We start from the raw sequence: 16,624 nt of genomic DNA, 5'->3' as shown, positions 1-16,624 counted from the left end.
TGGGTGATGTTAATACATCTCTGTCGATACTAGATAAATCATTCAGAAATGAGTAAATCTTCTACACAACTAAAAAATACAATTACACGGGAGAAAAGATAACCTCTTCAACAAGTGGTTCTAGGAAAACTGAAAATTCATATGTATTAGAATGAAAGTTATCACTCACCTTGCACAAAAATCAACTCTAAGTAGATCAAATAATTAGGAATTAGACCAGAAAAGTTGCACATGCTAGAAGAAAATTTAGGTCCAATACTTCAACATATTGGCTTTGGAACTAATTTTTTAATAAGACTCTACTTTTTAAATACAAAAATTAATAAACACAATGACATCAAACCAAAAAGCTTCTTCATAGCAAAGGAAACAATCAAGGCCATGAAGAGAGAGGGCCATGAAGAGAGGGCCTACAGAATGGGAAAAATTCTTTGCCACCTGCACCTCAGATAGAGCATGAATCTCCAGATATACAAGTAATAATAACAAATGTCGGTGAGACTATGAGGGAAAGGGGGCGCTCATACATTGTTGGTGGGACAACAGATTGGAAAGCAGTATGGAGAATCCTCAAAAAACTAGGGATGGAACAACTATTCAACCCATATATCCCACTCCTTGGCATTTGCCCAAAGGATTTAAAATCAATATACTACAGTGATACAGGCACGTTGATATTTTTAGCAGCTCAATTCACAATAGCTAAACTGTGGTGCCAACATAGTTGCCTGTCAATAGATAAATGGATAAAGAAATTGTGGTACATATACACGATGGACTCAGCCATAAAGAAAAATGACCTAATGACATTTGCCATAAATGGATGGATCTGGAGATTATCATGCTAAGTGAAATAAACCAAGCCTCCCAAACCAAAGGTCAAATGTTTTCTCTGATGTGTGGAAACCAAACTACAATCAAAGGAGGGGAGGGTAACAAGAGAAGTTCAGTAGATTAGACAAAGAGGAATGAAGGGAAGGGATTAAGATAGGAATGGGAAAGACATACAATAAATCTAACAATTTTCTATAAAACATGAAAATACTTAAGTGAATCCCTCCATTGTGTCCACCTACAAGAATGAGGTCCTAATTACAATAAGATATATTCCATGCTGGTATAATTCTATCAAAATGGATTCTACTATCATTAAGGAGGACCAGTAAAAATAAACAAGTAAGCAATAAAATTAATAGTTTAGAGTTAAAAACACACATAGAATATTTCATCCATTGAGGACTGAATTCATTTTCTCCTCAGAAACACATGGAACATTTTCTAAAGTAGACCATATTTTAGGTCACAAAGAAAATCTAATCAAATATAAAATAATCAAGATAATATATTCATTCTATCTTATTATAATAAAATAAAATCAGAAATCAATGATAAAATAAAAATAGAAACCACTCTCACACTGGAGATCAAATAGTACACTTTTGAATAATGAATGGATAGCATAAGAAATAAGGGTGAAATAAAAGAATCTTAAAAGTAAATTAGTATAGTAATACAACATATCAAAATCTTGGGGGATTTTGTGTGAAGACAGTTAGTTCTCAGAGGAAAGTTTATAGGATTCAGTTTATGCAAGAAAAAGAATAGACACCAAATAAATAATCTAACATTACATCCCAAGACCCTAGAAAATAAAGAACAAATCAAAACCAATATCAGTAGAAAACAGGAAACAGTTAAAGTCAAAGCCAAAATAAATGAAATTGAGATAAAACAATACAGAAGATCAACAAAACAAAGAGTTGGTTTTTTTTTTTTTATTGTTGGTCGTTCAAAACATTACATAGTTCTTCATACATCATATTTCACAGTTTGATTCAAATGAGTTATGAACTCCCAATTTTATCCCGTATACAGATTGCTGTATCACATCAGTTACCCTTCCATTGATTGACATATTGCCTTTCTAGTGTCTGATGTATTCTGCTGTCTGTATTATTCTCTACTATCCCCCCTCCCCTCCCCTCCCCTCCCCTTTTCTCTCTCTACCCCTTCTACTGTAAATCACTTCTTCCATTTGAATTATCTTGTCTTACCCCTCCTTTCCTCTTATATGTCATTTTGTATAACCCTGAGGATCGCCTTCCATTTCCATGCAATTCCCCTTCTCGTTTCCTTTCCCTCCCACCTCTCAACCCTGTTAATGAAAATCTTCGTCTCAAGCTCTTCGTCCCTACCCTGTCCTTGTTTCCTCCCCTTATATCAGAGGAGTCATTTGGTATTTGTTTTTTAAAGATTGACTAGCTTCACTTAGCATAATCTGCTCTAATGCCATCCATTTCCCTCCAAATTCTATGATTTTGTCATTTTTAAATGCAGAGTAATACTCCATTGTGTATAAATGCCACATTTTTTTAATCCATTCATCTATTGAAGGGCATCTAGGCTGATTCCACAATCTTGCTATCATGAATTGTGCTGCTATGAACATCGATGTAGCAGTGTCCCTGTAGCATGCTCTTATTAGGTCTTTAGGGAATAGACCGAGAAGGGGAATAGCTGGGTCAAATGGTGGTTCCATTCCCAGCTTTCCAAGAAATCTCCATACTGCTTTCCAAATTGGCTGCACCAATTTGCAGTCCCACCAGCAATGAACAAGAGTGCCCTTTTCCCCGCATCCTCTCCAGCACTTATTGTTGTTTGACTTCCTAATGGCTGCCAATCTTACTGGAGTGAGATGGTATCTTAGGGTAGTTTTGATTTGCATTTCTCTGACTGCTAGCGATGGTGAGCATTTTTTCATGTACTTATTGATTGATTGTATGTCCTCTTCTGAGAAGTGTCTGTTCAGGTCCTTTGCCCATTTATTGATTGGGTTACTTGTTGTCTTATTGTCTAATTTTTTGAGTTCTTTATATAATCTGGTTATTAGGGCTCTATCTGAAGTGTGTGGAGTAAAGATTTGTTCCCAGGATGTAGGCTCCCTGTTTATCTCTCTTATTGTTTCTTTTGCTGAGAAAAAACTTTTTAGTTTGAGTAAGTCCCATTTGTTGATTCTAGTTGTTAACTCTTGCGCTATGGGTGTCCTATTGAGGAATTTGGAGCCTGCTCCCACAGTATGTAGATCATAACCAATTTTTTCTTCTATCAGATGCCGTGTCTCTGATTTAATATCAAGCTCCTTGATCCATTTTGAGTTAACTTTTGTGCAAGGCGAGAGATAGGGATTCAGATTCATTTTGATGCAAATGGATTTCCAGTTTTCCCAGCACCATTTGTTGAAGATGCTATCCTTCCTCCATTGCATGCTTTTAGCCCCTTTATCAAATATAAGATAGTTGTAGTTTTGTGGATTGGTTACTGTGTCCTCTATTCTGTACCATTGGTCCACCCGCCTGTTTTGGTACCAGTACCATGCTGTTTTCGTTACTATTGCTCTGTAGTATAGTTTGAAGTCTGGTATCGCTATACCGCCTGATTCACACTTCCTGCTTAGTATTGTTTTTGCTATTCTGGGTCTTTTATTATTCCATATGAATTTCATGATTCTTTTATCTATTTCTACAAGAAATGCAGCTGGGATTTTGATTGGCATTGCATTGAACTTATAGAGAACTTTTGGTAATATCGCCATTTTGATGATGTTGGATCTGCCTATCCATGAGCAGGGTATATTTTTCCATCTTCTAAGGTCTTCTTCTATGTCTTTCTTTAGGGTTTTGTAATTTTCATTGTATAAATCTTTCACCTCTTTTGTTAGGTTGATTCCCAAGTATTTTATTTTTTTGGGGGATATTGTGAATGGAGTAGTTGTCCTCATTTCCGTTTCAGAGGATTTGTCGCTGATATACAGGAATGCCTTTGATTTATGCGTGTTGATCTTATATCCTGCCACTTTGCTGAATTCATTTATTAGCTCTAATAGCTTCTCTGTAGACCCTTTTGGGTCTGCTAGTTATAGAATCATATCATCTGCAAATAGTGATAATTTAAGTTCTTCTTTTCCAATTTTTATCCCTTTAATTTCTTTCGTCTGTCTAATTGCTCTGGCCAGTGTTTCGAGGACTATGTTGAACAGAAGTGGTGAGAGAGGGCATCCCTGTCTTGTACCAGATCTTAGAGGGAATGCCTTCAATTTTTCTCCATTCAGAATGATGCTGGCCTGTGGCTTATCATATATTGCTTTTACAATGTTGAGGTATGATCCTGTTATCCCTAATTTTTCTAGCGTTTTGAACATAAAGGGATGCTGTACTTTGTCGAATGCTTTTTCTGCGTCTATCGAGACTATCATATGGTTCTTATTTTTTAGTCTATTGATGTGGTGGATAACATTTATTGATTTCCGTATATTGAACCAGCCTTGCATCCCATGGATGAATCCTACTTGATCATGGTGTATAATTTTTTTGATATGTATTTGAATCCGGTTCGCCAGAATTTTATTGAGGATTTTTGCGTCAAGGTTCATTAGAGATATTGGTCTGTAGTTTTCTTTCTTTGAAGTGTCTTTGTCTGGTTTCGGAATCAGGGTGATGTTGGCCTCGTAGAATGAATTTGGAAGTTCTCCCTCTTTTTCTATTTCCTGAAATAGCTTGAAAAGTATTGGTGTTAGTTCCTCTTTAAAGGTTTTGTAAAACTCTGCTGTATACCCATCCGGTCCTGGGCTTTTCTTAGTTGGTAGTCTTTTGATGGTTTCTTCAATTTCTTCTATTGTTATTGGTCTGTTTAGGTTGTCTATATCCTCCTGGTTCAATCTGGGCAGATCGTAAGACTTAAGGAATTTATCTATGCCTTCACTATCTTCTATTTTATTGGAGTATAAGGCTTCAAAATAGTCTCTGATTATCCTCTGTATTTCTGAAGTGTCTGTTGTGATATTGCCTTTTTCATCCCGTATGCTAGTAATCTGGGTTCTCTCTCTTCTTCTCTTCGTTAGCATGGCTAAGGGTCTGTCAATTTTATTTATTTTTTTCAAAGAACCAGCTTTTAGTTTTGTCAATTTTTTCAATTGTTTCTTTTGTTTCAATTTCATTAATTTCAGCTCTGATTTTGATTATTTCTTGCCTTCTACTTCTTTTGCTGTTGTTTTGCTCCTCTTTTTCTAGGATTTTGAGATGAAGTATGAGATCATTTATTTGTTGGTTTTTTCTTTTTTTGAGGAATGAACTCCAAGCAATGAATTTTCCTCTTAGGACTGCTTTCAATGTCTCCCATAGATTCCGATATGTTGTGTCTGTGTTTTCATTTAATTCTAGGAATTTTTTAATTTCCTCCTTGATGTCTTCAATAACCCATATGTCACTCAGCAACCTGTTGTTCATTCTCCAAGTGATGCTTGATTTTTCCTTTCTTCTTTTATCATTGATTTTCAGTTTCATTCCATTATGATCAGATAAGATGCATGGTATTATCTCAACCCCTTTATATTGTCTAAGAGTTGCCCTGTGACATAATATATGGTCTATTTTTGAGAAGGTTCCATGTGCTGCTGAAAAAAAAGTGTAACTACTTGATGTTGGGTGGTAAAGTCTATATATGTCAATTAAGTCTAGGTTATTAATTGTGTTGTTGAGTTCTATAGTTTCCTTGTTTAAATTTTGTTTGGAAGATCTGTCCAGTGGTGAGAGAGTTGTGTTGATGTCTCCCATGATGATTGTATGGTGGTCTATCAGACTCTTGAACTTGAGAAGAGTTTGCTTGATGAACACCGCTGCATCATTATTTGGGGCATATATATTTATGATTGTTATGTCTTGTTGGTTTATGGTTCCCTTGAGCAGTATGAAGTGTCCTTCTTTATCCCTTTTGATTAGCTTTGGCTTGAAATCTATTTTATTAGATATGAGTATGGACACGCCTGCTTGTTTCCACTGTCCATATGAGTGGTATGATTTTTCCCAACCTTTCACCTTCAGTCTATGGATATCTTTTTCTATCAGATGCGTCTCCTGTAGACAGCATATTGTTGGGTCTTGTTTTGTGATCCATTCTACTAGCCTGTGTCTCTTAATTGGTGAGTTTAAGCCATTGACATTTAGGGTTATTATTGAGATATGGTTTGTACTTCTATCCATATTTGTTTGTTGATGTTACTAAACCTGATTTGTTATCCTCTTTGACTACTTTCCCCCCTTTACTGTCCTACCTCCCATTGTTGGTTTTCAATGTTATTTTCCATTTCCTCTTCCTGCAATGTTTTGCCAAGGATTTTTTGTAGAGATGGTTTTCTAGCTGCGAATTCTTTTAACTTTTGTTTATCATGGAAGGTTTTAATTTCATCTTCTAACCTGAAGCTTAATTTTGCCGGATACACGATTCTTGGTTGGAACCCATTTTCTTTCAGTGTTTGAAATATGTTATTCCAGGATCTTCTAGAGTTCAGAGTCTGTGTTGAGAGATCAGCTGTTATCCTGATTGGTTTACCCCTAAATGTAATCTGCTTCCTTTCCCTTGTAGCTTTTAAAATTCTTTCCTTATTCTGTATGTTGGACATCTTCACTATAATGTGTCTAGGTGTGGATCTCTTATGGTTTTGTACATTCGGCATCCTGTAGGCTTCTAGGATTTGGGATTCTGTTTCATTCTTCAAGTCTGGGAAGTTTTCTCGTATTATTTCATTGAATAGGCTGTGTATTCCTCTGGTATGGAGCTCTGTGCCTTCCTGTATCCCCATGACTCTTAAATTTGGTCTTTTGATATTGTCCCATATTTCTTGGATGTTCTGTTCATGGTTTCTTAGCAGACTTGCTGAGCTGTCTATGTTCTTTTCCAGTTGAAATACTTTGTCTTCATTGTCTGATGTTCTCTCTTCTAAGTGATCTACTCTGCTGGTAGTATTCTCAATTGAGTTTTTAAGTTGGTTTATTTTTTCCTGCATTTCTAGTATTTCTATTTGTTTGTTTTTTATTTCCTCTATCTCCCTGTGAAATTGATCTTTTACTTCCTGGATTTGTTTGTCAATGTGATCTTTCATTATCTGATTTTGCTGTCTCATGTCTTCCTTGAGACTCCAGATCATCTGAAGCATGTATATCCTGATCTCTCTATCTGACATTCCATCTGTTGCACCTATTACCTCTTCTAAAGTTGAGTTGACCTGCATTGCCTGTGGTCCTTTCTTTCCTTGTCTTTTCATACTGCTGGCGTTTCTTTCTGCTTGGTGAAACTGTTGTGTTTTGAAATTTTCCCTCTATTTATTTATATTGCTCTTGTATAGTTGAATAATCACCCTTGCAGGGCATGTAGTGGCTGTGATCCTCCTCCAATTGGTGTGATCCGTCTACCACGCTGGCAGGCCCTAGGTCTGCTCTGCTGGTCGGTCAAAGGTCCGCCTACCCAGCAGGCACGAGGGGCACCTCTATCACTCCGCAGGTTGCTGGGCCTAACCTCCCGATGGGTCGAAGGTTCGCCTAGCTTGCAGGGGGCTGCTCCCGGAGCGAGAGCTAGGCCTCCCGGGGGAGCCCGGATGGTGGAGGCCGACTGCCGGTTCAGGCGGGGCGGGCCAAGCCGCACTGGGTGCCGGCGGCTTGCAAACGCGGCTGGTATCAGCAGGACTTAACTCCTGCACCCGCTGCGGGGGCACCTTTATTGCCGAGTAGCTGCGGTCTCGTGGTTTGGAACCGGGCGGGTGGGGCCGCTTCTCCCAGGGCGAGAGCTGGGCCTCCCGGGGGAGCCCGGATGGCGGAGGACTGCCGGTTCAGGCGGGGCGGGCCAAGCCGCTCCGGGATCCCGCGGGTTGCAAAGGTGGCTGGCGTCTGCAGGACTTAACTTCTGCACCCGCTGCCGGTTCGGGCGGGGCGGGCCAAGCCGCTCAGGGATCCCGCGGGTTGCAAAGGTGGCTGGCGTCTGCAGGACTTAACTTCTGCACCCGCTGCCGGTTCGGGCGGGGCGGGCCAAGCCGCTCAGGGATCCCGCGGGTTGCAAAGGCGGTTGGCGTCTGCAGGACTTAACTTCTGCACCCTCCGCCGGTTCGGGCGGGGCGGGCCAAGCCGCTCAGGGTTCCCGCGAGTTGCAAAGGTGGCTGGCGTCTGCAGGACTTAACTTCTGCACCCGCCACGTGGGCACCTTTATTGTCGAGTAGCTGTGGCTGCCTGGTTAGGAACCGGGCGGGTGGGGCCGCTTTTCCCAGGGCGAGAGCTAGGCCTCCCGGGGGAGCCCGTATGGTGGAGGACTGCCAGTTCGGGCGGGGCGGGCCAAGCCACTCAGGGATCCCGCGGGTTGCAAAGGTGGCTGGCGTCTGCAGGACTTAACTTCTGCACCCGCCACGAGGGCACCTTTATCTCCAAGTAGCTGAGGCCACCTGGTTAGAAACCGGGCGGGTGGGGCCGCTTCTCCCAGGGCGAGAGCTAGGCCTCCCGGGGGAGCCCGTATGGCGGAGGACTGCCGGTTCGGGCGGGGCGGGCCAAGCAGCTCAGGGATCCCGCGGGTTGCAAAGGCGGTTGGCGTCTGCAGGACTTAACTTCTGCACCCGCCACGTGGGCACCTTTATCGCCGAGTAGCTGTGGCCGCCTGGTTAGGAAGCGGGCGGGTGGGGCCGCTTCTCCCAGGGCGAGAGCTAGGCCTCCAGGGGGAGCCGCCTGCCGGAGCGGCTGATGGTTGGGGGACTAGACCTCTGTGCCCGCGTGGCCTTCCAAGATCCACTTCTCTGGGGCAACCTGTCACTTCGAGTAAACCTACCAGTTCACGGCAGCTCTCCTCTTAAGGAAGTTATGCTAGAAGTTCCTCCGTAGCTAGGCTGCAGCTGTTTCGATGAGTCTTTCATATCCCGTTAAAGTGGAGACGTTGGAGTCGCTGCTTCCTCGCCGGCCGCCATGTTGGATCCCCCCAAAGAGTTGGTTTTTTGAAAAGATAAACAAGATTGATAAACCCTTAGCCAAACTAACCAAATGAAAAAGAGAGGATACTCAGATTAACTAAATTAGAGATGAAAAGGAAATATCAACACAGACACTATTGAAATTCAGAGGATAATCAGAAAGTATTTTGAAAATTTATACTCCAAGAAGCTAGAAAATCTTAAAAGATATGACATAGAGACATATGACCTACCCAAATTGAACCTTGAAGATATAGAAAACTTAAACAGATAAATTTCAAGTAATAAAATTGAAGCAGTTGTGCAAAGTCTTCCAAGAAAGAAAAGTCTAGGATCAGAAAGATTCTTAGCCAAGTTCCACAAGACCTTTAAAGAAGAACTAATGCCAATACTCCTCAAATTATTCCTTGAAATAGAAAAGGAGGGAACACTGCCGAAATTATTCTATGAAGCCAGTATCACCCTAGTACCAAAACTAGGCAAAGACAAAGAAAACTTCAGGCCAATATACTTTCATTAAGATGCAAAAATTCTTAATGAAATATAGGCAAACTTCATACAAAACCACATTAAAAAGACAGCGCACCATGACCCCTGGGTTTCATCCCAGGGAGGCTAATTTGGTTCAACATATAGAAATCAATAAATGTAATTCATTACATAAATATAATTAAGGTCCAGAATCACATAATTGCCTCAATAGATACAGAAAAAGCATTTGAAAAAGTACCACACCCATTCATGTTTAAACACTAGAAAAACTAGAGCTAAACTTATCTTAACATTTAAAAGACTATATATGACAAACACAAGGCCAACAATATACTATATGGAGAAAAACTGAAAGCATTTCCTCTAAAAACAGGAACAAGACAGGGATGCCCATTTTCACCACTCCTATTCAACATAGTCCTCGAGATTCTAGACAGAGCAATTAGGCAAGATAAGGAAATTCAAGGGATTCAAATTAGAAAGAGCTCAAAATTTTTGTTTGCTGAAGACATGATTCTATATTTAGAACACCAAAAAATCTCCATCAGTAGACTCCTAGATGTCATAAATGAATTTAGCCAAGTAGCAATATACAAGATCAACACTCATAAATCAGTCATATTCCTATACTCTAACAATTAATCTGCTGAACAAGAGATTAGGGAAACTCTCTCATTCACAATAAGCACAAAATATTGAAAGAGTTGTGAATTAATCTAACAAAAAGAGGTAAAGGACCTCTACAATAAAAACTATAGAATACTAAAGGAAGAAACTGAAGAAGATGGAAAGTTCTCCCATGTTCTTGGATAGGCAGAATGAATACTGTCAAAATGGCTATACTACCAAAAGTGCTATACAGATTCAATGGAATCCCCATTAAAATGTTAATGCCATTCTTCAAAGAATTATAAAAATCAATTCTGAAAATCATTTGGAAATATAAGAGACCCAGAATAGCCAAATCAATCCTCAGCAAGAAGAGTAAAGCAGGAAGATCACATTACTGAACCTTAACCTGTCCTACGGAGCTATAGTATCAAAAACAGCGTAGTATTAGCACCAATAGAGACGAGACAACCAATGGAATAGAAGTCACAGAGACAAACCCACATAAATACAATTATCTGATATTAGAGAAAAGTGCCAAAAACATATGTTGGAGAAACCAGTCGTTTAAACAAATGGTGCTGGGAATTCATGTGTAGGAGAATGAAAGTTGACCCCTATTTCTCACACTGCACAAAGTTCAACTCAAAGTGAATCAAAGACCTAGAAACTCTGTAACTGCTAGAAGCAAAGGTAGGTCCCAACACTCCAGTGTGTTGGCAAAGGAACCAATTTCCTTAACAAAAGTCCTGAAGTATAAGAAATAAAACAAAAAAATCAATGTGGTAACATGCGATGAAATGCTTCTTCCAAGCAAAATAAACAAGAATGAGAGGAGAGAGCAGAATGGGAAATCTTTGCTACCTATGGCTGAGATAGGGCATTAATATCCAGAATATACAAAGAACTCAAACACTTTACAACAAAAAATAATAACCCAGTTAATACGGGCAAAATAACTAAATGGACACATCTCAAAAGAAAAAAAAATGATCAATAAAATATGTAAAAATGTTCAACATTTCTAGCAATCAGGGAAATGCAAATCAAAATTATATTGAAATTTTATCTCACTCCATTCAGATGGCAATTATCAAGAATGCAAATAATAAATGATGAGGATATGGGGAAAAGGTACACTCATACGTTTATGTAAATTAGTGTAACCACTCTTGCAAACAGTATGGAGATTCCTTTAAAATCTAGGAATGGAACCACCATTTGACTCAGCTATCCAACTATTTGATATATATCCAAAAGAATTAAAGGCAGCATACTACAGTGAGACAGTCACATCAATGTTTATAGCAGCATAGTTCACATTAGCTAAGCTAGGGATCTAACTTAGGTGCCCTTCAACAGATGAATGAATAAAGAAATTGTATATATAAACAATGAAGTATTACTCAGCCATAAAGAATGACTTTATGGGCTGGGGATGTGACTCAAGAGGTGGCGCACTCGCCTGGCATGCATGCGACCTGGTTTCGATCCTCAGCACCACATACAAACAAAGATGTTGTGTCCTCCGAAAACTAAAAAAATTAAATAAATAAATATTAAAAATTCTCTCTCTCTCTCTCTCTAAAAAAAAATTACTTTATGACATTCGCCAGTAAATGTATGGATTTGGAGACTATCATGCTAAGTGAAATAAAGTAGTCCCCAAAAGTCAAAGGTCAAATGTTTTCTCCAATTGGGAGACTGCTTCTCTTTTAATGTCTATGGTGTTTTCTTATCATTCCACAGCAGTTTCTTAAAGAGATGCTTCCTGGCCCATTATTCATTCCACACATTATTCATGATAGACACAAAATCAACCTAATAGTCCATCAGTGGATGAATGAATAAAGAGCAGGTGGGGTGTGTGTGTGTGTGTGTGTGTGTGTGTGTGTGTGTATGAGAGAGAGATAAGGGGAGAGAAGAGATCATATATATAATCTTTCCATCTTATAAAGAAGGCAGTCTTGCCAGTTGAGATGTGTATGGACCTGAAGGACGTGCCAAGCGAAAGCCAGCCAGAAAGATAAATGGCTATAAATTCTCACCAATATGTGCAATCTAAAAATGTCAATGCATAGAGGTAAAGTTGACTGTTGTTGCCAAGGCTAGGGGGTGGAGGAAATAGGGAGATGTTGACAGCAAAATATGCAGTTTCACTCATGTAAGATGGAGAAGTTCAAGATATCTAATGTACAGTGAAGCTATGAGGGTAAATCTAAAGTCTCACTAACAAAAAATAAAATAATAACAGTGTTAACTATGTAAATTGATAGTGAATTTGTGGTAATTATTTTACAGTGCATATGTACCTAAAAACTTCAAGTCATACAATTTAAATATGCACAGATTTTATTGGTTAAATCTAACTCAACAGTCAGGGATGGTGGGGAAGAAAAACAGATTTTGGAATAAAATACTTTAAAATAACTGCCATTAATTTTCTGACTTCACTATTCTGACTTCCAAACAATCAATGATAAATTTCCAGAAAAAAAGTTTGATATTGATAAGAAAACAGAAGTTCCTTCTGTGACACAAGTCAACAGGGAGATCAGAACCAAGGTTCTCATGCTGGAATCATGCCACCTTTGTATCCATGTGGCATTCAGGCATCTTAACAACCCAACGTCACACAGAGAAAAGAACTGACCTGCTTGCATTCGGAGGGCAGGGAATACAATTCCCCATTCAAACACCCCTGCCCCCACAACATGCCCATGTCTCTTCAGAATATATACTTCTAAGACAAAGCTTTTCCATCAAGACCTAATTAATTCCTGGGAGATAAAGTCGCAGATATGACAAGATCCTTGAATCTTTGTGGAAACCTTTATAAATGTCTATGCAGTGCAAGGTAAAAAAATAGATTTTGTTGTTAATATCCCCAGGTCAAGATTCACCAGGAGTGGAGTGACTCATCTAAGTGTATTTCCTCTACTCTTTATGCCTTTTGCCCTGTGAGACAGACAGTTTTTCCCAGAATATCAATTTTCCATAATATTTCAAATAATACATTAAAATTCAAATGCCAGGTTTTCCATGAAAATGTTTTGAGGCTTTAGACTAGAAGAAAAGACTTAGATGTATAGTGATACTCTGTTAATAGCTGTTGAGTTCATATCAATTTACATGAACAGTTTCTAAGTGTGATTTATCTTTCCAGTTGAAATTTATTTCAAGAGGAACTCAGATTCTACCCGATCACTCCCAAACACCATTAGAATCATTCAGATGGAGTAAGGTAAGTTTTTCAGTGGTACTGATGCTGATATAAAATTCTTACTTTTCACACATATTTCTGCAATAATTTTCAAACATAGTAATAGAGTCTTTTCTCTTCACCCTATTTTTTTATTTGTTTTAATTAGTTATACATGATAGTAGAATGCATTTATGCACTTCGATGTATCATACATAGATGGGATATAATTTCTCATTTTTCTGAGTATACATGTTGTAGAATCATATTGGTCATGCAGTCACATATACATAAAGTAATAATGTCTTTCCTATGCCAAATTGGTAAAATCACTTACATCATTTAGCAGCTAACAAATTTGAACCTTTTGTAATTAAGCAATTTGTAGGGTCCAGTTCTCTGAAATCAGGTATCATGCATTTGCCTTGAGACATCTCCTTAATAAATCAAGATGAATTATGAAAACAAAACAAAATTCAATACATTTTATATATGTGAAACACTTAAATATGAATACTATATAGCCTAAATCATCAGCTATTTAGTCCAATCATGAAAATAAAGAGTTCTTTCTGGGATGAACTGCTGTAAATAGTATCAGTCTCTGTGGCTTAGAGAGTAATATTGGAGATGATTCCTCCTGAATGTATTGGGAGTTTAAATATTACTCTGTATTATTGTTTTACTGTTAATTCTGCCTATACCTTAGGTATATGCATGCTCATAACAGTAAATTCAAGTTCTGTATATGGCCACAGCACTGTGGTGGATATTTGCCTATGTTTCTTCTATAGATTCTCATGACAACCTGTAAGGTGTACATCATTATTCTCAGTTTACAGGCAAGAAAATATAAATGTAAGGTGCCAAGAAATGCACCTGGATAAAATAAATTGCATGTAGCAGATCTAGTATTCTAATCTAGACTGTGGGTTCTAAAACCAATATACTTAAAGACTGCAATAATTGTGCAGTCTTTTTCAATATTTTCAAGAGACATTTGGAGACCTGAATTTGGGAATGGTGTTAGAGAAGGAATGAATAGAGCCAGGAGAGAGGACAAGTCAAAAGGCTCTTCATTGAATGCAGCACTCAGTGAATGCGTTTAGATGTTATTGCGTATATGAACATGTGTGTGTCTGCTAATAAAATTGTCCCATACAAATTTGCCTGTGAAGGCAAAATAAAATAGTCATAATTACATTGATCACATCAAAAGGAGATGACTAGCTCAATGTTATTAATTCTAACATTATAGGAGACAAGTTAAAAATTTGAAGTAAAAAAATAAATACATAAAAATAACTTCAGATCTAACCTTGACTTTGCCCTTTATAAGCTGCTGGATCTTGGGCAGAATCTTTAACTTGTGTGCTTCTATTTTCTAATGTGGGAAATATGTATAAAAGTGATTGTAGAGAGGATGGAACCAGCAAATGACTACAAAAACAGAACACCCTCAGTGTTCACCACATTTACATAATAATATCATTGTTGTTATGTCCAATAACATTTGATCTTCGAGACTGTTGTCTCATTTGCAAAATGAGTAGAACAATACCAACCACAGGGGTTGTCACAGTTATTAAGTGGAATAATGTGTGAAGAAAACTCAATGCCATACCATGCACAATCAATTTAAATGGGTATATTATCAGCTCTTATAAAGTTAGATTTTAAAAACAAACATTATGAATATGTCCACTGTAGCCCTTACATCCTTCATATCTGCATCAACTCTGCCCTCTTCTTATGTCACCTACTCTAAATAGTCTGCTAATGAGCTCCTGTCTCGGGCATCTTCTCCCTTACTGAACCTCAGACCACCTCACCCAAGGCACACAAACGTCTTTACTAGAGTAATATCCAGGAGTTTCCTTTCTTCAGATTCTTCTTTCCATTTATGACATTGGCTACTTCCAAGGTTCCCCATTTCATAAAGATACAGAGAAAATTCTTGAGGTTGCATTCATGAAGATCATCATCTACTTCCCTTTTAAGGCTTACCTGCCACTAGTATATGATCTAACAATACAAGCTGGATTCTAAGTCATCTCAAATGATTAACTGTACACAGATGTCTCTTATCCTGGTGTTCACAAAAGTTCCTCAAACCTATGCTCTTAACAGAGTCTTCATCCAGGAGACAATTTAGGTAATCCTCAAGAATTCAGAATATATTTTTCTGTATCAAATAAAAACTTCACAAGAGTTCACAGCTCAACATAATTCAGACATTTATTATTTATTACAATGGAGAAATTTAATAAATGCATGATTACTTTAATAAATTTTTCAGGTAATGTAATTAGTCATCATATGAAATAAATGGAGAAAAGGAACAACGTGACAGAATTTGTTCTACTGGGACTTACAGAGAACCCAAAGATGCAAAAAATCATATTTGCTGTGTTTTTGCTCATCTACATTATCTCTGTGGTAGGAAATGTGCTCATTGTGGTCACCATTACTGCCAGCCCGTTGTTGGGGTCCCCTATGTACTTTTTTTTAGCCTATCTCTCCTTTATTGATGCCTGCTATGCCTCTGTCAGTACCCCTAAATTGATAGTGGATGCACTCCATGAAAAGAAGATTATCCTGTTCAATGGATGCATGACTCAAATCTTTGGGGAACATTTCTTTGGAGGCTCTGAGATAATTCTGCTTACAGTGATGGCTTATGACCGCTATGTGGCCATCTGCAAGCCCTTGCACTACACAACCATCATGAACCGACGTGCGTGTGGCCGTCTAATGGGAGTAGCATGGACAGGAGGCTTTCTCCATGCAACCATCCAGATCCTCTTCATCTTCCGACTACCCTTCTGTGGCCCTAATGTCATTGATCACTTTATGTGTGATCTGAACCCTTTGCTCAATCTTGTCTGCACTGACACCCACACTCTGGGGCTCTTTGTTGCTGCCAACAGTGGGTTCATCTGCCTGTTAAATTTCCTCCTCCTGCTGTTCTCTTACGTGGCTATCCTGCGCTCCCTGAGGACCCACAGCCTGGAGAGTAGGCGCAAAGCCCTGTCCACCTGTGTCTCCCACATCACAGTGGTTGTCCTCTTCTTTGTTCCCTGCATATTTGTGTACATGAGACCTGCAGTCATATTACCCATTGATAAAGCAGTTGCTGTATTCTACACCATGATAACTCCCATGTTAAATCCCTTAATCTATACCTTGAGAAACTCCCAGATGAAAAGTGCCATTAGAAAACTGTGTAGTAGGAGAGTTTTTTCAAGTGACAAATAAAATGTGTCTGGAACCCAACAATGATTCAACTGAGTAAAATACCAAAAGGGATTTTTTTTTTATAATTTCAGATAAGCATACTTATTGGATAAAGAGAAAAATATCCATGCAGTTGATTTATAGATTCTTAACTGAAGGGAGTAGAAATGGATACAAGAAAAAATGGGAAAACCTAACGCATTGCCATTCTTTTCATATTGGGGAAATTCTACAGTACTGGTCTTTAATATTATCAGCTTCATCCTTATATATGGGTTTATAAGCAATCACTCAATAAAAAGTATAAA

At 38.5% G+C, this 16,624-nt stretch overlaps 1 protein-coding gene across 1 annotated transcript; it reads left to right on the top strand.

Moving 5' to 3' along the window:
• Window positions 1–15,392: 15,392 nt before the first annotated feature.
• Window positions 15,393–16,337, top strand: LOC113175069 (olfactory receptor 4C46-like). Its single transcript, XM_026379232.2, has one exon. The coding sequence runs from the start codon at window positions 15,408–15,410 to the stop codon at window positions 16,335–16,337; it is 930 nt and encodes a 309-aa protein (XP_026235017.2). The 5' UTR covers window positions 15,393–15,407.
• Window positions 16,338–16,624: the final 287 nt, after the last annotated feature.

This window comes from Urocitellus parryii, chromosome 4 (genome assembly GCF_045843805.1).
Source record: "Urocitellus parryii isolate mUroPar1 chromosome 4, mUroPar1.hap1, whole genome shotgun sequence".
In the NCBI taxonomy this organism is placed as follows: domain Eukaryota; kingdom Metazoa; phylum Chordata; class Mammalia; order Rodentia; family Sciuridae; genus Urocitellus; species Urocitellus parryii.
This window is presented reverse-complemented; position numbering and strand designations above follow the sequence as displayed.